This window comes from Alligator mississippiensis, chromosome 4 (genome assembly GCF_030867095.1).
Source record: "Alligator mississippiensis isolate rAllMis1 chromosome 4, rAllMis1, whole genome shotgun sequence".
Lineage (NCBI taxonomy): Eukaryota > Metazoa > Chordata > Crocodylia > Alligatoridae > Alligator > Alligator mississippiensis.
In genome coordinates this window covers 131,455,477-131,480,188 of record NC_081827.1, presented here as the reverse complement: position 1 = coordinate 131,480,188, position 24,712 = coordinate 131,455,477, and the positions used below count along the sequence as shown (strand labels likewise).

General features: G+C 40.4%; 1 protein-coding gene across 6 annotated transcripts in view; it reads right to left on the bottom strand.

The window, feature by feature from the left end:
• Positions 1 to 1,829: 1,829 nt before the first annotated feature.
• Positions 1,830 to 24,712, bottom strand: part of LOC102563962 (patatin-like phospholipase domain-containing protein 2) — a 38,300-nt gene continuing 15,417 nt past the window's right edge. For 2 of the 6 annotated variants that reach the window (XM_006264669.4, XM_019493180.2), the window contains exons 3-9: positions 23,042 to 23,107; positions 19,416 to 19,625; positions 18,167 to 18,227; positions 11,975 to 12,196; positions 10,098 to 10,230; positions 8,685 to 8,801; positions 1,830 to 4,649 (exon numbers count right to left, since the gene is read on the bottom strand). In XM_006264669.4, the coding sequence (XP_006264731.1) occupies positions 4,358 to 4,649; positions 8,685 to 8,801; positions 10,098 to 10,230; positions 11,975 to 12,196; positions 18,167 to 18,227; positions 19,416 to 19,625; positions 23,042 to 23,107 (1,101 nt within the window). In that variant the 3' untranslated portion in view covers positions 1,830 to 4,357. Of the gene's footprint in view, positions 4,650 to 6,985; positions 7,177 to 8,684; positions 8,802 to 10,097; positions 10,231 to 11,974; positions 12,197 to 18,166; positions 18,228 to 19,415; positions 19,626 to 23,041; positions 23,108 to 24,712 lie in introns of those variants that run through there. The other 4 variants (XM_019493178.2, XM_059726644.1, XM_019493179.2 and 1 more) reach the window with 4 other exon arrangements.

Below are 24,712 nucleotides of genomic sequence, written 5' to 3'. Positions count from 1 at the left end.
CAGGCAGCTGGGACACTGCAAGCCCTGCTGGGAGCAGCCTGGGCTCCGTCGCTAGCAGCAGCTACCCAGAGCCGGGGTTGGCCATGGTGTGCCAAGCAAAATGGCTTCGTGTGCCATGCATGCTGGGGGTTGTCAACCCCTGCTGTATAGGATGACATGTTTTTTAACTGGCTAAAAAAGCTGTTAGGGTGCCAGTCTTACAAACTTAAAAGTTCTCATAACAGCCTAAAAATGCTATCCTGGAAGTTCCGCAAAAGCTTACAAACTAGTACCCTTAATTTGTTTTCTGAAGCATCCCCACAAGATCTGTGCTACAATATGTATCAAAGAAAAGGAGTTTCTGAGACTGAAATTAAGGCAGGCAGATTCTCTTCTGGGCTCTGTTCTAGGATTTCTGAACTTTTGGTGAGACAAAAACTATGTACTAGCCACCTTCACCCTTTTGCAAAAGTGAGGATTTACTACCTAAGTAGTCCAAATATGTAGCTTAATGTTCATAGCAGGTTATTGACCATAGAGAGCCAATACCAAGACCAAGTAACAAATACATCAAACGCAGCACTTCTTTTGGATGTCTGTACTGTGTGTGGTTTATATAAGGATTGAAGCTAGCTCATAATGGTACAGGGATTTAAGTTTATTAGGAACTGGGGGACCTTTTAGAATGGGGAGCCTGTACAGAAAGCATGGGCTCTACCTCAGCGAAAATGGTACCAAATTGCTGGCATGTAACATTAAAAAGGTGGTAGAGCAGCTTTTAAACTAAAAACAGAGGGAAAGCTGACAGGTGCAGAATAGTACACAGTTCAGATTGACACCTTATAGGGATGAAACTGAAAAAAAATGGGGATAAGAACAAGGGTGAAGACAAGCACGAACAAATACCTTTACTGAGTAAACCATCACATTGTTGCCTGGTTCATTACTTCTATAAAAAGTACACCTTTTTATACTAATGCTAGAAGTCTAAGATCAAAGGTGAGGGACCTTGAATGCTTAGCAGTAAATAACAATGATGTAGCTCTGGGAGTCACTGTGGGCAGCTCAGAGCTCAGCAGCTGTCAAAAAGCAAACAAACGTTAGGGACAATTAAGAAGGGAATTGTGAACAAAATGGAAAGTATCATCATGCTCCTTTATAAATCCATGATACGTCCACACCTTGAATACTGTGCCCAGTTCTTTTCCCCCACCTCAAAAAATATATAGAACTAGAGAAGGTACAGAAGTGGGCAACAAGGATGATTAGTGGTATAGAAGGGCTTTCATATAAGGAAAGACCAAAGAGGCTAGGTCTATTTGGTTCAGAAGAGAGATGCTTGAGGGTAATGATAAGGGTTTACAAAATACTAAGTGGCAAAGGGAAAAGAAGTAGGGAGTTATTATTTAGCATCTCTCACAATACAAGACACCCGACTTAAACCTAACGAGTGTGACTAATTTCAAATTGCTGGATTTTACACAAGTGTAAATTCCATCCTTGCCAATTTGAAGCCTGCATTATGATTATGAAAAGGAAGTTCATAGAATGAGGCAAATACTTGTGATAGAAAGTGATTTATAGGAAATTCAGACAATATTCCTGCAGACTTGTGAATGTGAATTAATCCCACTGAATTCAATTAGACTACTCAGATGTATAAAAAATAAGCAGGGGGCCGGGGGGGGGGGGGGGGGGGGGGAGGGGGGTGAGAGAGAGCGAGATTGTGGCCTAAATATATATCCTTTCATGAGGACATAAAGCCACACCACAGCAGTATTTTTCCTTGCATGAGAGCTCAGGCCCCGTATAACGTTAATTTGTACCTTACAAATGAAGACAGCTTAAAATCATATTTTGTACCTTTTATTTAAAAATTAGTAGTTCTCAGTATTTTTCTTTTACCTGTTTATTCTGCAGAATCGAAAGGCATACATGTAAAGACCCCAATAAAAAAGTTAAGTACCATTTGAAGTGAAATAGCACCAAAGAGTAATTACAATATAAAAGTCCTTCAATATCCTAGTGAATTATAATTTTTTCATTTTAAATAATGTTTTTAAAGCATCTTAAATTAATTTGAAGAATAAAAATATAGCACATGTTTAGATTTTCAGGGGAGGGGGGAAGGGGAACAGCTTAACATTTAATCCAAATCAGGCAAGTGAAGGTTTTGCCTTCTCAAAAGACCTACACACATTTAAAGTTTACACTATACTTTTACCAATCTGTAGAACCTTTCTTCTTTTCCATCTCGAAAACATTTTCAGTCAATCTTTGACCTACACTATTAATTTTCTCCCAGCAAACATTTTTCAGAGTTCTAGGGTTACAATCTCCTGGATGTTCAGCCGAGCTACCCCAAATTCAAACACTACTACAGTGCCTCTTTGCTGCCAAATCTTTCCCAAACAAACTTTGTCTCTCAAAAGTCTCAAGAGGTTACATCCATCTGATTGCTGATTTTTTACTTGTCCAAAGTATATTGCTAAAGTAAGGATTTGTGCCATAATACATGGCTTTATTATCTTATCAGTTTTATCAGATGTGCTCATAAGCTGTCTATCTAAGATTTGAAACCGCACTGACACCCTTATGGAGAACAGTTACAGAATGTCAAAGTAGAGAGGACTTACTCTCCATCCCCATATCTTTAAATACAACGCAGTTAGACACGCATGCAGCTCTTTAGCACAAAAAAAGAGAGAGACAGGTTAGTGTCCAAGATGCATTTGTCTAGAGCTCTGCTTTGTTCTTTCTGACCTGGAAAAAAGCATGTCTGAAGAAATTATCCCACCCCAATGGTCCCTTACACAACAAGGAAGAAAAAAAAAAACAAAAAACAAAAAACAAAACATGCTTCCCTTTCATTATACAGAAGATACAGTAAGCAAGAGTCACTGAGTAACAAATCACAGTGCAAAGACACAACACTGTTCTATTTTATGGCATATTAACACAGCACAAAGTTCTGAGATGATATTAAGTTGCTCTCTTTAGCACCATTCAGTGCAACTCTTCAAAACAACTTCTGCAACTATTAGTCATTTTTAAATAATCTGTTTAAAGATGAAGGGCCTGAATCAAACCCTTGCAAAATGTGCCTTGCTCCATCAAAGTCAATAAAGTTATGCCTGTTTACATTTTGGGTAAATTTTGCCCAGTTATCCAATTTTCTTCTTGATAATTAAGGAAAAAGATGCACCTTCACAATGAATCATCTCTAGATAATCATCAGGGATAATGTAGAACCCGATTATAGTATAAACTCTGTTATAGTATGTACTGTAATCCAAGCTGGCAACTAGGGCTATGCAAAGCTTTGGTCACTAATTCGATTTGGCGGAGATTCAGTCCAATTCGGTGGCCAAATCTCTGAATCAAAATCAGGAGACCCTTTAATCTCTCCGAATCAAATCAGAACCCTCCAAATTGATTTGGAGAGATTCAGAAAGATTCGACGATTTGGACATAGACACAGCTTTAAATGTTTTTTCTACATGCCTCAAGGTGGGTCATAAATGCCGAGATGGTGGGGTGGATGGAGCATCCCACAGGAGCGTTGGGGGGGGGGGGGGGGGGGCGGCCATGTGCTCGGTGGTGCACCCGGAAGTACTGTTGGTACAAGCTGTGCCTGGTTCCTTGAGGTATGTAGAAAAAAAACCATTTAAAGCTGTGTCTATGGCCCAATCACTGATTCTCTGAATCAGCACCGAGTCTTCAGATTCGGATTCAGCCAAATCCAAAATTGGGGCAGTAATCTGAATCAATAAATCTAATCACGGTCCCTGATTTGGGCCGAATCCAAATCGAATATGGCCTGTTTCACACACCCCTATTGGTAACATTTCCCCACAATTTCAGTAATACATTTAAACATAAAGCAAACACACAGACATTGGAGGTCCTTAAAAAAGTCCTACATAACATTTTCCCCTTACAAAGTACAAGCTGCTTGATTCCACCCAAGTGCTAAAAATGTAAGAACTATTTATAAAAAGACTGGGTTTTTAAACGCCATGTTTGCTTTAAAGGCTTGTTTCAATAGCATACAAGCCATTTATTGGTGTTCATTTTATTTTAAATTGGTATGTACAAGTAGATTGAAGTTAAATCTCTTTTTAGCTATATCTTAACCACAGTGCATTAAACTGGTGATTTAACTCATTAACCAGGATCTGGATAGTTACTTTGTACAGTAACTTTTTTTTTTTAATCCTTAACACTGTATAGTCCGCAAAGGCAAATCTGTCATTCTGATGTAAACAAAATAAAAATCTTTCTATATTTGTTGGCAGGAGGTGAGGAAAATTAATTCCTCAGGTTTCAAGTTTCTTTGACAGAGAATCCAGAACATTCAAGATTTTCATCTTCAGAATTAGTCTTCTGAGGCAGTCTGGAAACTGTTTTCTGAGGAAGAGTCAAAATCCATTTCCAGTCCAGATTCTTCAGAATTTGTGAAACAATTAAGATGGGAATCTGACTCTGAAAGCTTCTCTTTGCTGCCAGAAACTTGCTTCCCAGTTAAGTCTGTGCAAAATGGAAAATCCCAAAGCCAACTTTCTAGGTCTGCAGAAGAGTGTGGGATTTTAGGATAGCAGCAAGTGGAATGCAACTCTGCAATAGGTAGGACAGCGTAACATTTTCTTAGTGAACCAAAGCCCTCTTTGCTGTGAAGAAAACAAAAAAAAGGTTAGCAATTTTTCAATGAGGTTTCCACTTCAGTTACAGTATCAGTGGCGCCATACAGATTTAGATTTAACATTTTGTCCTTTTCTACCTAGGAAGAAAAAGCGACCAGAAAACGGAGTCCAATGACAGGATAATCCCCTTATGAAGCTGTAGAAAAAAACATAACAGAAAGTTGACATAACTTTCTGATTATGCATCCTTTTTTTCCTTCCTCAGCAAGCGTATTCTTAGAATCTTTTGACACGTTAGAATTTGAGGATATTGGTACAGTCCTCTAGACAAAAGCAGAAGCTGAAGAGGACTGTGACTACTTACTAAGAAAGGAGTTAGAAACCTTTATATAGGGAAAGGGAGAGTTCGGACAATGCTTCTCCAAAAAAAAAGGAAAAAAAAGAGTTAGATCTTGGGGCCAGTTCTTTTTCTCCTGACTGAAGTAAGAGCTACCCCTAAGTGACTCTCCAAAGTTAATAACGGACAGAGATCCTAAAAAAAACTGTTTCAAGAAGGATAAAATGAAGGGAACAGACATGAAGAAATTATTTTTTTTTAGGACCCACTATTGGTAGGATGGGAAAAATGAAGTGTCCCTTTAGTTAATTCCTCACAAGAGAGATGTCTAGACATCTTTTTGGAACTCCCACAAATATTAGGATGTAGGTTTTAAACCAAACTAATGATAAATTTGGTCCTCTTTAGTCCAAAAAGTGCCAGTGCTACCAGCTGCTTTCTGGAACAACCCCATTAATTAAAAATCCTTATATCAGAGGTCTGGTGTGCACAAATTCTGATGCTGGGAGAAAACCTGCAAATTTAGGCATGAAGTTAGCTGGAAGAGGTGGGGCAACGTGTATTCTAAACCAAGCCACAGCATAACCAAAGTCACCCTCCCAATCTTCCTTCGGATCTGTGCAAGAGTGGGAACGGTGGGAAGGCAAACTAAAGATTCTAGCCAAGGCAACAGTGAATGAATATACAAATCTTTTTTCATAGAAGTAAGGTCGGAAGGGACCTTGTAGATCTTCAAGTCCGACCCCCTGCCTGGGCAGGAGAGAAACTGGGCTCAAGTGACCCCAGCCAGGTAGGCATCAAGCCGCTTCTTAAAGACCCCCAGGGTAGGAGCCAGCACCACTTCCCTTGGAAGTTGGTTCCAGATCCTAGCCGCCCTAACTGTGAAGTAGTTCCTATGGATGTCTAATCTAAACCTACTCTCCAACAACTTGTGGCCATTATTCCTTGTTATCCCAGGGGGCACTAGGGGAAACAAGGTCTCCCCCAAACCCTTCTGGTCCCCCCTAGTGAGTTTATAGACGGTCACAAGGTCCCCCCTCAACCTTCTCTTGTGAAGGCTGAACAGGTTCAGGTCCCGTAGCCTCTCACTGTAGGGTCTGCCCTGCTGTCCCTGGATCATGCGGATGGCCTTCCTCTGGACCCTCTCAATGTTGTCCACATCCCTCTTGAAGTGGGGTGCCCAGAACTGGACACAGTACTCTAGCTGTGGCCTGACCAGCGTCGCGTAGAGGGGGAGGATCACCTCCTTGGCCCTACTCAAGATGCATGTGTGGATGCACAATAGGGTCCGGTTAGCCTTGCCGACCGTGACCTCGCATTGCCGGCCCATGTTCATCTTGGAGTCAATGATGACTCCAAGATCCCTTTCTGCCTCTGTGCTCTCAAGAAGGGAGTTTCCCATCTTATAAGTGTGTTGCCGGTTACTACTGCCCAAGTGCAGCACCCTGCACTTGTCCGTATTGAAACGCATCCCGTTTTTGTCAGCCCACCCTTGCAACCTTTACTTGGATAGATCGGTGGAGAGTAACCATTTTGGCAGATGTGCCACAAATTAGCCCTGCACTCTGATAGCCAAGTGCCACTCTGATCCTTTTTCCATGCCCAAAGCAGGGCTTTATGCTCCCTGCCTAAGCTGCTGTTCTGTTTGCAGGCGTGTCAAAACAACAAGCAAGTTATTTGTAAGTAAATCCTTCAAAACAGCCTCAAATTGTCATGACCAACAGCTCTGAAGATGGTCTGCCATGGGCTGCCTTACAAGAAAGCTCCAAACATTAGAACTCATGGTAGAGGTGAGATCTTTTATTAGACTGACTAGATTTTTGCAAAAACCATCTTTAATTGCATGCTTTTGGGCACAAGTACCCTTCCTCAGGCATAGGAAAAAAGATTGTAAAAGTTCACCCAAGTAGAAATGAAAGTTCATATTTCACAGGAGAGTTAAAGGTGTGGTAAAATCTCCTGTTTGGCACAGTTAATTTTATGCAGGTTAGGCTCAAAAAAGATGGAATAGTCTATTCACCTCAAAGTTGTTTGGTGGCAAGCAGGATATAGAGTCATATTTCCTTCTGGTTATGATGTTTCATATTTCACAGAAGAGTAAAAAGATGGAATGCTCTTCTGGGCAGTAATTTCTTATGTGGTGAGGTATCTCCGGGCTCTGTGATGATGCAAATTACCTCGGACAAAGGCAGGAACAGGGCTCTCAGGTGGTAAAACCTGACATATGGAAGATATCAAATTTCAGCTGATTTTTTACATGAAATCTTCATAATTTTACAAGGAGAAAGCAAGTTTTACCATCTGAAACCTGAGACCCTGCTCCTGCCTTTGTTTGAGGTAATTTGCATCACCACAAAGCTCAGCCACACTACATAAGCAATTCCTGCCCAGAAGAGGATTCCATCCTTTGTTTTCTCTTCTGTGAAATACGAAACATCATAACCAGAAGGAAATGTGACTACATCCCGCTTGTCACCAAACAACTTCAAGGTAAATAGACTATTCCAACTTTTCTCTGAGCCTAACACGCATAAAATGAACTGTGCCAAACAGGAAATTTTACCACACCTTTAGCTCCGCTATGAAATATGAACTTTCATTTCTACCTGTGAGAACTTTTCCAATGTTTTCTCCTATGCCCGAGGAAGGGTGCTTGTGCCCAAAAGCTTGCAATTAAATATATATTTTTTGCAAAAATCTAGTTGGTCTAATAAAAGATATCACCTCTACCACAAGTTCTGATTTCTTTTGCCTCGAGACCAATACAGCTACAACCTGGATACCAAACATTAGAATGCATTTTACTACTTCAGTTGTTAATTTCTAGGTAGATTCTAGTTCTTCTGGGAAAAGGACTGAGAACAGCTCTCCATGTAGCTCTCCATAGGAGAGCCAACCAGACAGAAATTTCTACCCTACTAAAGACAATATGAAGAAGAGTTCAAAATACTCCCTGCATTACAATAGTACCTGCAGAGTACAAGAAAAAAAATGGAATGAATGTCTTCTGAAGGACTCTATATTCAGAAACAGAGCAAAGACTGGGGATAAAAAGATGGGAGAAAAGGGGGAGGAGAAAGGCGCACAATGTTTCAGCTGCAACTGTCTGAGTTACTATCAATCTTGAAAACACAGCATGAACCAGTTTACAAAACAAACCTCTTACTTAAAATTGTGCTTACTACAGGAAAAGCTCCACTATCCGGCACCTTACAAGCCAGCATGCTCTGTTAACCAGCATGCCAGCTTATAAGGTAAAGTGAAACTGGAAGTGCCCACCGTGGCACTTCCGGTTTCTCTGAGCCCCCACGGCCCGGGGCAAAGCAGCTTGTGCTGCTGAGCCCCCATGGCCTGGGGGCATAACATGTTGCGTGGGGCCAGTGATGCTGTGGGAGGGGCGGCAATGCCCCAACGCAGCGGAAGAAGTGGCAGCCCAAACAGGCAAGGATGCCTGTTCAGGCTGTTCAATTAACTGGCATATTTTGTTATCCGGCATCCCCCATTCCTGGGGAATACCAGAGCTTTTACTATATCAGGTATGATTAGGAGTAGGACAACTACCTTTTAACCAGTATATAAACAGAGAGGCAGATGGAAGGCTTGATACTTGTTTTCACTACTAGAACTCATCCTCAAGATAACTGCATCCTTTTGAAAAAATGGATTAGGTTTTGACTGATAATAACAGACGTAGAAAAGATGCATCTGTTTGTACAAAAATTTACCTGCATGCATGGAGCAGCTTATTTCTTGCTTGAGAACAAACTGTACCAACAATCCGATATACCTGTCCCCGCATCCATCGAACATCATGGGGAATATCAGGAAACCAGTCTACTACTCTGCAATCAGGAAAAATAAAAGATCTAACATGAGTTATAAAATGGAACTGGTTTTCTGTTGAGAGTTCTAGAATGCAAACTAAAAATAATTCCTTTCTTTGTTTATGAAAGCTAGTTATGTTAGGGGTGATATTTTTCCTTCCCAAATTTTGCGTACAGCATTATTATGACTACATTTAGCTGTTCATGAAGTGGTACATACTTCAAGTTAGTCTAATACTGTAAGTTATAGAACCCATTTTGATTCTCAAGGATAGAATTGTGCCCTTTATTCTCCCCAGAAGCAAAGCAAGAATGCAGATTGCAGGTAAGTAAACTGATGCAGAATCTAGTGTGAAGTCACTATAAAGTTAACATTCTTTATATTGTAATCACTTGAAAAAAAAAAAAGATGATACCTACCAACTGGTGAAACATTACCAGAGAATGAAGCTACATATATGAGACTGTTTATGGATAGCATGCTAAAAGGATTGTCTTTGAAGTGTTATGATTACTTGCCTCAAGAAGTTATGGTTACTTATAACAGACAAGATTACCACCATCAAAACGTCAACTACTATTTTTGGTTTTAGAGAGGAACTGACTATCTACAAATAAACACTGGAAAAAAGATGCATATAATTACAGATCTCAATCTTTTTATGATGCTGTTTATTAGAAACCAATGTCACATCAACTTAAACTGAATGGAATTTTGGCAAAATTTCTCCTAATCAATCCAGCTTTCAATCTGGAAGCTTTTTAAAAAGGGTGGATCAGCTAAGAGTTTTTTAGAAGGGTGTGTCAGTTTGCAACATGAAGCAACAGTTTAGCTGGGAACCTACATCATTTGAATATGTGCTAGTGTCATGATTTTCTTTTTAGGGCTACTGCGCAGTACCGTGCAATGCTAGCACTGTTAGCTGTGAACATGACTCACAAAATAAACCCAAAGATTTAAAAAAGGAATCCATAGTGTCAAAACAACTGTGTCCTGTTGTAGTCTTTCTCAGTTCTTTGCAACAAAATACTGACTATGGAAAATAATAAGAGGAAAAAATTAGTGAAAGCTAAAAGCTGGCATGTTCTGAGCCATGCCTCAAGTCTAATGACGGGTGCCTTGAGTCTAATGTGGTTGAGACTCACTGTGCTAGTGATACCCTTGGTCCCAAGGTCTAGTAATCTTAAAATCATTTAAACTAAGCACACACCCAGCAAGCACATCATCTCAAAAAGAACTCATCAAAAAGAATAAAGAAAATACTTAATTATTCAGAAATAAGACTTCTACAGAGGTCCAAAACAGAACCTTACCTCACAGCAACAGAATAGGCAGACTCCACTGGCAATGTATACGGCAGCATCAGGTAAGACATCACTCGCATTGGTAAGAGTTTAGAGAGCTGAGCATAGAACCCACACTTCTCTTTACAAGCTTCCTGTAATGCTGAAAAATAAACATACTTTGTAAACAGTCTTATGTTTATTTGCAGATTAAACTGAAAAAAACCCCTAAGAGTCACCTAGGGTTGATAACATCCTTAGTTTCTTTTCTCTATCTGTCTAGTTTCACAGGCTTCAATGGCCTGTAGCCACCTTAACTAAAGCCCTCCATCTCTTCCTATGTTATGCAAACTGCTTCCACCATGTTGCATCTTTCCCTATCCCTTCCAGATCAGTTTTTATGTCATCTTCCCATTGTTGTTTTGGTGTATTTGAGGTCTAATACCCTCCACCTCAGCTTCCAAAACTTCCTCACATGCCTTCTCTCATAAAAATACAAGTACAATCCTGCAGCAGCATTATTTAGTGCCGCTGCTATAAATAACTCAGATGCTGACAGAGCTGGCTGGGGCATGAAGGGTGCTTCAGTACAGGGGCTGCCTGCTGGCTAGCCCTACACTGAAGCACCCTCATGCCCAAGCCAGTACCTCTGCAGCACACTGAGCCGGGTTGGCACAGCCATGGGCTAGCAGGCTGACCTTTCTGGGGCCCCTGCTATCCAGGGCTGCTCCCACCTGGCTCAACGTGCTGTGGTCCCAGGCACACATGTAAATGTGGCACCTGGAAGCAACAAACTCTAGCAAAGTTTATTGTTTTGCATTGACTGCACATGTAGATGCACCTATACAGTATGACAATGAAGGAAGAGTCATTGAATATCAAACTGCTAAAGGTGAAACAACAGAGCCTTTGTTAGAGGACACACAGATGCCCGTTACAAAACTTTGACATAATAAGGATACACGGTCTTTCTTGGCTTCTGTTACAGTGCCAAAAACAGAAACAGAATTGACTAGCGATATTAAGTCACAAAACAATAATAGTAGAACAAACCCTTTCCATAATCAAATATAGCTAGTAGTTTTCCACATTATAAAGAAATACTGCACTACTGCATTATAAAGAAACACTGCACTATAGCCCTCCCCAATGATTTTCACACCAGATAACAAAATACTTTCCAGAGGTAGGTGACCACCGTCTTATTCCCCATCATCCTACAAAACAAAGTTAAGTTTTTTGTCTTCTGTGAGAGGTTACGTGACCTTGGGCAGGTGACCTGAAGTCCACAGCAGAGCTGGGAATAAAACCCAGATTTCTAAAAAATCCAGCTGTATTGCCTTTCACAATTCCCATGCTTCTTAATGTAACTTATTTGCCTGTATTGTAGTAAATCTTAAGCCTTTGAAATACCATTTGTGATTTATAAGCACCTAGCTAAAAGAAGGTAAATTTAGAAAGCTTTCCTAAAACCTTTTCTATAAACCTGAAAACGTGTTTTCTTTTACAACAGTGTTTTAATTACTGAATAAAAAGGTTTGTTCTGATGATTCAACCAAACTCATATTTGCTGAGGTTTTGTTAGTAAATTATAATTCACCATATTTATGATTAAAGATTTAATCCATAGGATAGGGGTTGTCAAATGGGGGTACGCATACCCCTGGGGGTACTTGGGAAGGCCAATTTCTGCAGCAATAAGTGTGCCTTCTAATTTAATTTAAAATGCTTCTATGGGTTATTTCAACTGGAAAATATACTTTAGATTTTATACTAAAATATTTGTGTGACATGAAAATTTGATATTTTCTCTTACCAGAACTTACTGATAGGTGAAATATACCTGAGGTCATTTATAAAACACAACTGGTATATTTGATTAACAGCAAGTCTGCTTGAGACTATACCTTTGCGAAGTTTAGGGGGTAGGGTCTCAACAATTCTTTCATCCAGTGGCCATATGTTTTGCTTCAGCTGGTCATTAAATGTTTCCATGTTTGCCATCTTCTCTTCAGTATTATTACCTGGCATATTTTTCTTCTTTGTGCATTTAGGGTACTTTATAAGATCCTGAGGGTTTCTCTTTGCTAATAATGGTAAGTCAACATAAATTGACTCATTTAGAATACCTGAGGGGGGGAAACCAAGACTTTAGATTTCTGACAACTTTTATAACAGAACTCCAAGTTCTTTAATAATTGGTCCACAAGCAACGAAAATGTTATTCACACTTCATAAAGAACCAAACTATAGATAGACAATAAACAAGGATTTGCTCCTGAAAAGCTGTAACCTGGCAAGGGGTATAAGACTAAGTATATTATACTTTTTAAAAGACTGTTTTAATGTTTTTATGGATGCAGTTCCCCCCATTTTCAAGGGTTCTACCAGCAACGCTTGGACAGTTGCTTCCCCTTCACTGTTTCTGGCCCAGTTAAAGTGAGCATAGTTATATTACCAAGTAAATGGTGGGGCTGAGAGTTCCTGTGTACTTAAGTGGTTTGATTTCTGGAGCTTTAGCTCTCCAAAATATACCTGTACAATTTGAGCTTAGAGTAACTATCATGTGAAGCAGTCACTAGTGAGGAGACAAGACTTAAATTTAACATGTCATCTAAAAGAAAACAGCTAAAGCAAGTCAATTTTGTTTTGGCATGCTGGCTCAAAGCATCGAGTGGCAAACAAACACTTGGAGGAGAGTGTTTCTAAGAGGTATCCAAGTATTTTGCCAGCCCAACTTCATCTTACAAAACTGATGAGTTACCATAAGGGACTTGTTACATGCTGTACTTTGAGCTACTCAAATGCTGATTGGTGCTAGTGCTAGCTCAAGTTTGAAGCAGCTGTACCTTAAGGCTAAAAAAAAAACAAACCTTTTCTGAATGTCCCTTAGCTGCACAGCTGTGGCTTGCCACTAGAGGGCTGGCTGACTAGGAGCTGTAGTTGTGAGTTGCCACCACAGGGCTGGTGAGCCAGGACAGGCTTCTATCCCTGCTTTAGATGAAGATGCATAAGAAATGGGTTGAGAGTGGCAGGGGGGCATAGAACAGGAACATGAAGCTGGGAGGTGGAAAGGAAGTGGGGGTGTGGGGAGGGTGGTGAAATGAAGTCAGTGAGCCACTTGAAGGATGAAATAAAAATAAGTGGGGGGAAAAAAAAAAGTAAAATAAATTAAAGGAAGTCTCATGCTTTAATAAACTGGGATTTGGGATTGGGGTGGAGGGTGCTGATTCTTGAAGTCAGTCTTGTTTTTCTTTCTTTTTTTTTATGGGAAGGTGTGTAATAAAATAATTGGATCACTGAAAGAACAATGGGAAGCAGAGCAATTTAAAGCCTTTCAGAAACAGCGAACTAAAAACAATTCGAGGAAACTGAACAGTTACATATAAGCAAGTTGCAAGTATACATAAGTGTATTGGGCTATGTCTATGCTACAGAACTGCATTGGCTTAATTCTGCAAGACTATAAGGGGAGATCCAGCTGTACTAGTGCAGAAAGTATACTAACTCCTGATAGGTGTGTCAATGACATACCAGCAAAGAACAGTCATGCCAGTTAATAATATGATTATTTATCCTTGTTCCGATCAAGTGCGAGCCAAATGGTACCAGAGGTGCCTGAAGGTGGACAGTAGGTAACAAGAAAGTGAACATGTCCAAATGAATATCTATTTGTCCTAGGGAAAAGGGAACTGCAAAATCCCTGGGAGGCCAAAATCAGGAAGTTTCTGCTAAGTAATTGGCTTAACTAATTAAGCTAACCCCTTAGTTTAAATGTGCACAGTCTATTGTACTTGCCAAGCTAGCTGATGCATAAAGCACTGGATAATCCTCAACTTTTCTTGGTTCAACAAGATAGAGGATTATTTGTATCATATTACAGAATTACCAGATTTACTCCAGTCCTAGACAAAGCTCCCCCCCCTGCCATTTAACATCTTAGACTCATGAACAAGGCAGTGGAGGGCAAGCAACTGCTGTAGCTCTCACTCCAGCCCTGGCCCGGGGTCTGCAACCACTGCTACATGACCAGGCCAGGGCTGGAGCAACCACATGCTCTGTGCCCTGTACAGCTGAGGCCAGGACCAGAAGGTAAGCAGTGGTGAGGGGAGGGGACAAGCAGTAGGGTGGGGGGGGGTAAGTAAGGGACAGAGGTAGAGGCAGTGGGGCAGAGGCAGCAGCGGGGGAGGGGAGGGAAGGGAGAGGCAGGCCCCATGGGGTACAGGCATAGTTGGGGAGCAGAGGTCAGGACACTTGACTTCCCCACCATCTGCCCCCCCTACCACTGCTTGTCCTGCTGCAGCAGTGTGGGGAATTAATTGAAGATGACCCTCCAATAATTTGATTCTCCAAATGGAAAATTATTAGAAAATTTATCATTTTTTTTTTAATCTAAAATTTCACTTGGGGGAGGGGCACCTTAAATTCAAAGTTGACTTAGATTTGGGTAAGTACGGTATCTTCTATGTTGGAAAAGAGGGCGGATAAGAATACAAAGCAAAAGTTTTGTCTAATCGTTTCATTCCAGTGTAATCATGTAACTACCGAGTGAGCACTTGGAATTTTTGAAGTAGAAATTGTGTATTAAGCATTCATCTATAAAATCACACAAGCTTCATATAGTAAGATAGAGTGGGTATAATTTACACACTGAATTTTTGTAATTTTTTTCTTCATAATAAAAATGCCATTCTTTACAGTCTCTACATGACATGGAAATCAACAGATTTTACTGTACTTGGCTTCATCTGGGCCATTCAGTTACAAAACCTTTCCCAGGTGACACTGTTCATCCTGCAGACTGCAAGAATTAAGTCTATAACAAATGAATATAAGAATATTATAGTGAACCCATTGTCCTACACCTTGAGGAGTACCACAAGCTCTACTCTACAACCTTCAGATACATCTTCAAATTCCCCTGAAAGCTACAAAGGCCAATCCCTTTGTTGTTACTGCCTCCCAATAACTCAATGATCTCCCTAGTGTACCCTAACATATACTGGGATTTTTTTTTTATCCTCCATAACTCCCAAGAGCTGTAGAAAAGAGGGAAGGGATATGGAAAGTGTGGAAGTATATAATTCATTCAGGACTACTGTATAACATTTTTTCAACATATAATATGCACTTTCCCACCCCAAAATTGGGGTATGTGTATTAAGCATGGAAGTTGATTTTCTGACCAAAACAGAAGCAGCTTGTTTTGTTGTCTTACCTACTCAATAATACAGTATCTGTTGCATTACTATTCAAGTAGCTGAAGAAGTCAATTAACTTAACAGCTCATTGATCTTCACTCTAGAGGCGTTAACCTATCTTATGGCAATTTTGCTGTCTGCTAGCTGCTCCTGGCCTCTCTCTCCTAGCTCACAGCCTTGGAGACTCTTTAGCTCTCTTCAAATCGTAAGTCCATCTATGGAGACCAGAGTTCAGCAACAGGTAGGGCTTCAGCTTTAGTTTAGCAGGAAAGGGAGGGTGGAGTCAGCTGAAGATTAGGCTCTTCCCTGCTCAATTAACTCTACCCATAATACAAAAAAAAAAACTATTTTATTTTCTTTATTCTGCCTTTAAAAAAAATGAGGTATGAATTATATTCTGGGGCATGATGTATATGAGAAAACATGGTATTTTCTTAAATTATTTTATAACCTGAACTCAACTATTATATCATATTTTGGCCCCTGTTAAGCCTCTCTGGTGGGTTATATCCGCTTTAAAAAAAGAGTGCTTAAGCAATTCTTGAAGTGCAGTATAGATTCAGTTTTAACACCCAGCACTTTTACTTGTGAAAGCCGCCTTCCAAACCATTTCCATATACTATTAACTTTTAAATCTTTCTGATCACTCACCCATTTTTAATCACCTGCTAGAAGGGCATAAGAAGGTTTTATATGCAAATATTTCAATCCAGCTTTCAAAAAAAACAGATTCCAACAATTCCATAACTCAGTCAAAAAAGTGAGACATTTTTTCAGGGAGACACAATCTATTAAAGGCTCCTGTTATTTTAACCGACTCCTGGAAAGGTAATGCTCTACCACAGACATGCTGGTTGTTGTTTACCCCTCTGTAAAGTGGATGCAAAAATCTACTGTCTTGTTTGACACCATTTATACACTCATTTCTCACAAGCAAAAGTGAGAAACCAGACCCCTATCTACATAGGTCCTACCTGAAGTCCAAATTCCTGCACATGGTAATATTTTTAGTTAGTGAAACTGGTACTACATTTACTCAAATATAAGACAACCCCAAAATAAGATGACCCCTCAATAATTACTGCATTTCATGGTGTACAAGTCCAGGAGAGCTTGGAGTTCGGATGCCCCCAAATCTCTCCTGCCCTTAGCCAAAAGGCCAAAGGAGCAAGTTAGGAAGGAAACCCTCATCTCCATAAAAAATAAGCATGTAGCTGAGATCCTTCCATTGGATGGCTATAGTAGGCCTTTTGCATGGTAGTCTAAAGCCAAAAGGCTCATAAAAATAGGGACTACACTTTATGTGAGAGTCATGATGTCTCCAAAGCCAAAGGACTCACAATTTACCATATAGTTCATTGGACTGGGCCTCAGCAGCATTTCAAACCATGGTGACCCCACAGTTCAGCACTGTTCAGCATGTGTGTGTACTCCAGATACACACCGCAAAGGATCCATGTGCTAATTAGCCCCCAACTCATGACTGCAACCAGGTGTTCTTGTCACGAGTCCTGGGATCCTCCAAAAATGTATATACAGATAACACACAGGGCAATCTTGTCCAGCTTCACTTCATAGAGGGTGGGCTACACGAATTGTATTCACCAAGCTGAGAGAGGGGCTGACAGAGGGATTATGGGTGAACTGTTCTGGGACCCATTTGGTGATGTTTGCCAGACATTTAAGGCTGGTAAAGAAATAGAAATGAATGGAAATGGGGGGGAAAAAAAAAAAAATGTGCTGCTCAGCTGAGAGAGTCGAGAGGAACTGAGAGGAGCTGGGGGACTGTACAATGGGCACTACCATATCTTATCCAGAGGGACTATAGTAATCTATCCTTTTGGGAAGTTCCCGTCTGCTTCTGGTATGCCCTGTGGAAACCCAGGAACCTGCTCATAAACAGATACTTGAACCCCACAGTCAAGGACTGCATTAAGATGGGGCTGAGTAAAATGTACTGGTACTACAGAAAGACAGAAGAGGAAGATGGGAAAGAAATGGCAGACCTCAAATGGTGAAGAAGAGACTGGCATAGACTTTTTCAGAGGCAAGCCCTCTGAAAGAACAATGAGTGATAGCACCCGAATGGTGATAGATGCGTGGTGTGAACTGTGTCACGGGATTACAATAGTTAAACTATCAAAGTATGTTTTGATCTGCCAAGTGAAACACAATAGTCACCTGACAGGTTGTTAGAGGTACAGTTACATATTTGCAAGAAGTGGGAGGTTCCCATCAGTAATTTGGCCTTTCAACTAAGAACAAGCATCTTTGGCACTAAGGGGAGAGTGACAGGGCTGAAGCAGCCAGTTAGGAGACATTTCATTATTAAAGCCTCATCTTTTTTCTTGTCCCTCCCAAATTCTCTAACCTTCCCAGTGCCAGCATAGTATTGCAGTACCTCCAGGCCTCAGTGCCAGTTCCCTGTGGAGGGAACACCCACGCCTGGATTTTTTTTTTTTTTAAAGGTCAACCCCCCCCCCCCCCAAAAAAAAAAAAACCCCAACAACAACAGTTCCCATCAGCATATTTGCTCAATATGGGCCACTTGTTTTTATAGTCATGCTCACTGTTGACTGCATTTAATCAACTTCATGGTTGGTTTCCATTACTGAGCATATGCTGCTTTTGGCAGCAGTTTAATGATAGACAAATGTATTTAATGAGGTTTCCTTGTATGCAAATGTAAGACGAGGACCTGTTTTCCCCATCCTGATGGGGGGTTAGATCTCATCTTCAAGCAAATACAGTAAGTTGTTACTAAAGTACTGTTTTCTAGCTACTGACATGTAGAACTAATCTTACAGATGTCCATGATTCCATATGCTTTGCCTCAATGGATCCTTGCTTATTCTTACACCCTTTTTCAAGTTAAGGTCACAATAAATATCAACATACCATTTTCTTTCAAGAATCGAAGAGCATCTGAATATCCTTGTTCACAGAGCTCTCCTAAAACCTGAAAACATATGGGACAGCGTGTCAGCAAGCCACAAGGAGGAAGATTCTAACTGAAAACAAAGTTTACAGAAAGAATGACCACTTTATTCACTTACACTAATTCTAAGGGAGAAAGTGCTGTTACCAAGAGTAAAAGTTTTGAAGTGATTAACTCAGTCTTAATGTGATGATACTTAAATGAAGATCTTTCAAACAAATGCTGTGCATCAAGTTATTGCTGAGCTATCTCTAATCTTAGGATAATGTTCTTCTAACTAAACCAAAGATCAAACAATAGTAAGCTTGTAGGAATTTGTTTCCCTAACTGGCTTTTTAACAGACACAGATAAACAGATCAGTGAGCAACACTGAAGCAGAAAGTTTAGCTGAGTGCATTCTGACCCCTCTTCCTTGCCACTTCCCAAAATTAAGCAGCACCAAATGTATCATTTTTCTAGGGAGGCTGATTCAATATTAATCCCAAACTTGGGTCTCCCACAGGACAACCAGAGTTACCAGGTACACCACCAAGTCACCCAATATTGTACATTTTCAAAGTCCTGGACAAACAAACAAAAAAAGAAATAGAATTTTTATACAGGATGAAAGTGTAAAAACACTCATCAAAATTGTTTGCAACAAACCAAAAAGAAAAAAAAACCCTCTGAAGCAGCCAAAGTTAGTAAGCATTTCATTATTAAAGTCTCATCTCTTTCCTTTTGTCCCTTCCAAATTCTTTAGTCACTGTTGGCAGTTTCACTTGAGGAGGAATATCCCCACCAGTTTTGTGGGAACCAATACCCACTATATTCAGCCAATCTTAGATATGCGTGCCAAGGATGACTTGATTGATGATTAAGGGAGTGCCTTTTCACTCCCCACCTCCAAAATCTGTGCTGGAGAGTGATGGGACATAAAGTAGCTACATTTTGAATACAGTTTTTAGTGCTGATTGCACAAAACAATTCAAAGTGCTAAAGGTATTGTCATAGGAACACAAAAACAGAACAATATGCATTTTATTTTAATCTTGTACTTCAAGACTAAAATAAAAAACTATTTGTCCAAATGAAGAAACCACCACCAGATACCATCAGGAAAAAAAGTTTATTTGGCTAGAACCAAGTCACCCCAACTGCTTCTCCAAGAATTAGCATTTACATAGAAAACATTACGTTAAGAACCATGCACAAGGGTAACACATTACCTTGGGTTCTGGTGGAAAAAGTGCTTGTGTTAAACGATATAGGTTCCCTAAGCTGAACTGAATGCTTGTGTTAGTAAGATTCACTTCATGAAAATTTGCAGAGTTACTCTTTGGGCAGATATCACACTCCCCAGAGAAAGGAGAGACTGTGATGGTATTCTTAGATGCATGGTGAGGTAGGTTATCACTGATTCCTCCATCCACATATCGCTGAAAAGAGAGAGAGAGAGATGTACATCATCAGACAATTTATAAAAAAGACTTGTCTTATTGAGAACCATCTGAGACATTACCACCGAACATAAAAATAGTTTTTCTCTGCACATGCACTTAAGAACGACACTTTTGAATTTACATTTTTTAAAGTGTCTCAAAGACAAATATTTTGATATAAGATGTTGTGACCACGTGTGATACTATTAATGATATTCTCTCTCCTTTGTTTCCCCTGTGTTGAAGAGGAAACAATATTCTTAAAAAGCTACTTACTGGGGCTGTCATACCCAAAAGGAAACACAAAATGAAAACCAACTATAGAAGAAAAATGGTGCATACTGGAAGCTTAAGTTGAATTCCCTGGTCTTTGTAACTAAGGAAGAGGCATTAGTTTCTTCTGCAAGTCTGTTTCAAGATATTAATTATAAAAACTCACAAACATTTACAAGTGAACCTTAATGCTGCTCTTGGAAGTTTGAAAAGGCTTATCAGACACCTGAGATCCAGCTAATTTCATAATGCATTTAAGTAGTTTCAGATTCCACTTGTATCCACAGTAAACCCAACCACCAATTTTTGGAGTTCCACATTGTCATTCTGCCAAAAGTTAGTAGACTTTTCATTATTAAAGTCTCATCTCTTTTCTTTTGTCCCTCCCAAATTCTTTAGACATTGTTGGCAGTTTTACTTGAGGAGGAATATCCCCACCAGATTTGCGGTAACCAATATCCACTATATTCAGCCAAGCTTAGATATGTGTGCCAAGGATGACTTGACTGATGTTTAAGGGAGTGCCTTTTCATTCTCCACCTCCAATATCTGTGCTGGAGAGTGATCAAAGGATGACTGCCCTCTACATGAAGGAGGTACATAACATTACATTGATGTGAAATTCTTTTGTTTAGCCAGGTTGCACACATTTAAGGTGGAAAAAGGAGATTCATAATACACTTAGAATAAATTACTAATGGAAAGTGTAATATGTTCAAGCAAACACTGCTGTAAATACCTACCTTCACACTTACATTTTCTAAAATATTACATTATTGTGTTATTTCAAATTACTGAATACATTAATTACAAATACTAAAATTTTATCTTAATCATTTTAAAAATAAATTCTATGTATTGGTTTGGCCTTTCAGGTATATATGATGCTGCAAAACTAAGACAATACAAGGCCCATGGTGTTCATATTTAAGATCTGCCAAAATCTAACTATTTCTACTAAGAACCAAATATTCATAACAAATGGCAACACAAATAACCACTAAGCTCCTCTCACAGAGTCCAATGCACAAAATTTTAGAATTATTCTGGAATGTATACAGCATTTAAATTTTGCTGATAAATTATTACCCAGATCTTCAATACATGGAAAACCTCCCCCACCTAATCTCTTTTAGGCACCTTCCCACAAGAAAGCACATGTATAAAGTTCCAAGCAGAGAAGAATGTCAGGTTTTGTGTTAAATGAGCCATATAACCAGCCTGATTTAAAGCCTCAGGGCCCAATCTTGCAAACACAGAGGTACGTGTGCATTTGCAGGATTGGGGCTTTTTATAACATCCAGGTTCCTAAGTGATCTGGCTAGTCCCCCTCCATCATGGGGAAAGAGAGACAAACTAATCTCAGTCTATATACAGAAAAAGAATGAAAACATTTGAAGCCAACCCCCCAAGAGTTTTCATTCCGAGTCATTTACTATGACTTCTCGATTGTTTCCCTGCAAACAAGAAATCTAGTACTACTTTAGAACTAGTTCAGTTTATTGGGCAGGGAAGGTGAAAAGGTGGCAAACTTTTTGAACATAGGGCAGATAATACAAATAGAGCACTTACACTCATGTTTTCTAATCCAAACTAGACCCTTTTCAATACCTGTAGCGCCCCAGCACAAGGACTAATTAGTCAAACTAACCTGGATCCACCCAAATTTTGGATTTTGTCTATCTTGTTTTCATAATACATTGTTCCAGATATATTTTCAAGATAAGATACAGAAGAGTTTAAGAAACAAAAATAAGACAGTTTTGGAATGTGCTTCTGTGATTCAAAATAAACACAAACGTTCTCTGCTATTTTAACTTCAGTATTAAAGGGAAAAAATGTTTCAATGGTAGGTATCCTCAGCCTTTAAGCAAGTTTCAAGGAACAACTACTGTAAGGCAACATATTTCAAGGCCATTCTTAGAAATGAGAGATCTTCCATTAAACATATGTTTACAAATGTTGCAATGGACCATTACTTGGACTGGCTTGAGTTTTCTTTCAGTGTCTTCCCCTTTTCTCAACCCCTCCACTTCCAGTAAAAAAGCAGCTGAACACAAAACTAATCTAATGCATCATTATAGTTTAACACACAAAAATAAAGTAGTAGCATCAACTCTGCCAGAATGTACCCACACCCTCCAATTTCTATCAAACCACAGCCTGACAAAGCTGCACGTTTCCCTATGAAGTCCAAATAATGGTTACTCACAATGCTTTAGTGTAAACATACTTCAGTGGGAAGTCTCACATTTCTAGACTATCGTAATAAAATATGCTGTTTTAAGACAAACACTTTGCAATCTTTACTTTCAAGATTTGCTCAAAGTGGCTAAAAACCTCCCTCTATTAAAACGTTAAAGTGCAAAGAGAAACAGGATCGAGTCTTTTCAATGCATATATTCTTAAACATGCAGTTTAAACCTGTGTTAATTCATCTGCATTTAAAGGAGACATATGTGCTGTAAAATATACAGATGTGGAAATGTAGTCTGTTGTTAGGAGATATTTTTCAAAGCAAGAGCCTAAGGGACTAGTCTTCCACCAGTCAAGCGGGTAGTTCAGTGTAGACATTGTCGGTAAAACATTTTCCTTCGTAACCTCCTACCTTTAAGTCAAGGATTCTCAACCAGGGTGCTGGGGTGCCCTTGGGGGATGCAAGATCCTCTGAAGGATGCCCCAAGATGTGAGGAAATAAGTCGTTAATGCAGGCTCAGGCTCAGTTCCTGTCTGGCCATTTCCCCTGCACCCACTGGTCAGCCCCTCTGCATGGAGGTAAGCACTGTAATAAATTTGTTTTTGAAATGGGTGCCATTCAATTCAAAAAAGTTAGGGAGGGGTGTCTTGAATCTAAGATTGGGAACCACTGGCTTACATGGCATTTTAGGTTAGGCACCAGAGCTTGTCACCTAACTCAATTTAGAGGGAAGTATTTTCTGTAGCTATTGTCTCCTATTTCATATGTAATGTTTCTTATTAATTTCAAAAGTTGAAGTCAAATATAGCTCCAATTACATGACCTCTGATGAAAGCTCTGTTCATTTTAAATTTGGATTCTCAAAAAGTTTATACACAGTCTTTCAACATTTTACACAATCAAACGTATTGTTAGCATTTAGCACAAAACAATGCAGACTTACCACACCTCTAAATGACGGTGGAATTAGGCCACAATAAATAGGGACAAATGCACTACAAACTAAAGCCTAGAGAAAGAAAGCAGATTATACAGGTAAATTGTGTCAGTTTCTCTAGTATTGAAAACTATTGTATGATGATGCACCAATACTCTACTACAACAGTGAGAGACAATATTCAAGGACTCTGGCAACACAGTCCATTTAAAAAAAAAAAAAAAAAAAAAAAAGGTTTTAGGCAATCACCTCCCTACCCAATCCCCCAGTTTGTTTCCAAATTTGAATTTTCATAGTAATATTTTCTTTCTTAAAAGTCCCTGGGCAAGCGAAGGAACACTCACAGGATAGTGTTCACTTACAGTCTTCCCTTGGTTCATCTCCCTTCTATCTATAAGGAGGTGTAGAGCAAAGAATTCTGAGATGCTGGAGGACTCTACACTCCTCTGTCACACTCTGTAGAGCAGAGGTGGGCAAAATACAGCCAGCAGGTCAGATATGGCCTGACAACTGATTTTATCTGGCCTGCAGGTAGGAGTTGCCACAGGGTGAGGCATGCTTGGGCCCCAGCCTCTGCTAGTGGGCTGCAGGGCTAGATTCCATCTCCCAGATGCTGTGGGAGATGCTAGGAGAGAGCAGCCCTGCCCACCCACCCGGCACCACATGGTGCCGGCAGAGGCTAGGGCCCATGGCTGTTTGGTGCCTCTTGAGTCAGGGGGGATACTAGGGTGGGGGTCCTCCCGCCCAATCTCTCTCACCGAAGAGCTGCTGCGCCGCTTCCGGAACTCCTGCTTTTGCTGGTAGCCCCGCTCCCAGACCAGTGCTCGCAGGGAGGACACTGGTGCTCCTGCCTGCCCCCCCCCCCATGCCCCCCCTACGCATCGCCCCTGCTAGGGTCCAAAAGTGGCTTGGCTAGGACCTACCAAGAAATGCCAGGAAGGTAGGCTGGGCTGCTTCCACCAAGTGTTCCCCATGGCACCTGGAAAATGCAGTATGGACTCGCAGGCTGTAGGAGAGCTAGGCTTGGGCCTTGGCCCCTGCTGGCCGATGGCACTCAAGGCCTACAGGCTCAGACTGCATCTCCCAGGAACTGCAGGGGATGCTGGATAGAAGCAGCCCCTCCTGCTTGCCCAGCACCACGTGACAGGCCCTGGGCAAACTGTGCTTGGGCCTGGGCAGCTCCAGCTGCCACTTGACACAGGGAGGGCAGGGTTGCTTCTGCCTAGCATCCTCTGTGGGACCAGCAGAAGCTAGCCTCTGCCTGTAGGGGTTGGAGCCAGGCATCAGGCCTCCACACTGTCTTGTCCCATTATCAGGGCTCCTTGGAAGCACTTCTAGGGCTTCAAATGTGACATCTGTTCACACTTTAGTTACAGCATTAGGTACAAATCCTGAAAATCCAGTTGTTGTATGTTTGTCCTCTCTCACTGGGGACAGTATTAAGAGGTCAAAACAGAAGCATTACTCCTTAATAATTTGTCAGTCATTTTGCTCATTACATAATTAACATACAGGTTTTAAAATGAAACAGCCTGCAACTTCATAGGATATGCAGCGTTTTCAAGTAATGGCCACCCTTACAATGTTAATTTTCATACCAACGTACGTAAGCAAACCATATACCCAACTTTGCAATTAGTTTCCCTAACAAACAATAGCACAAACCAGGTCATAAGA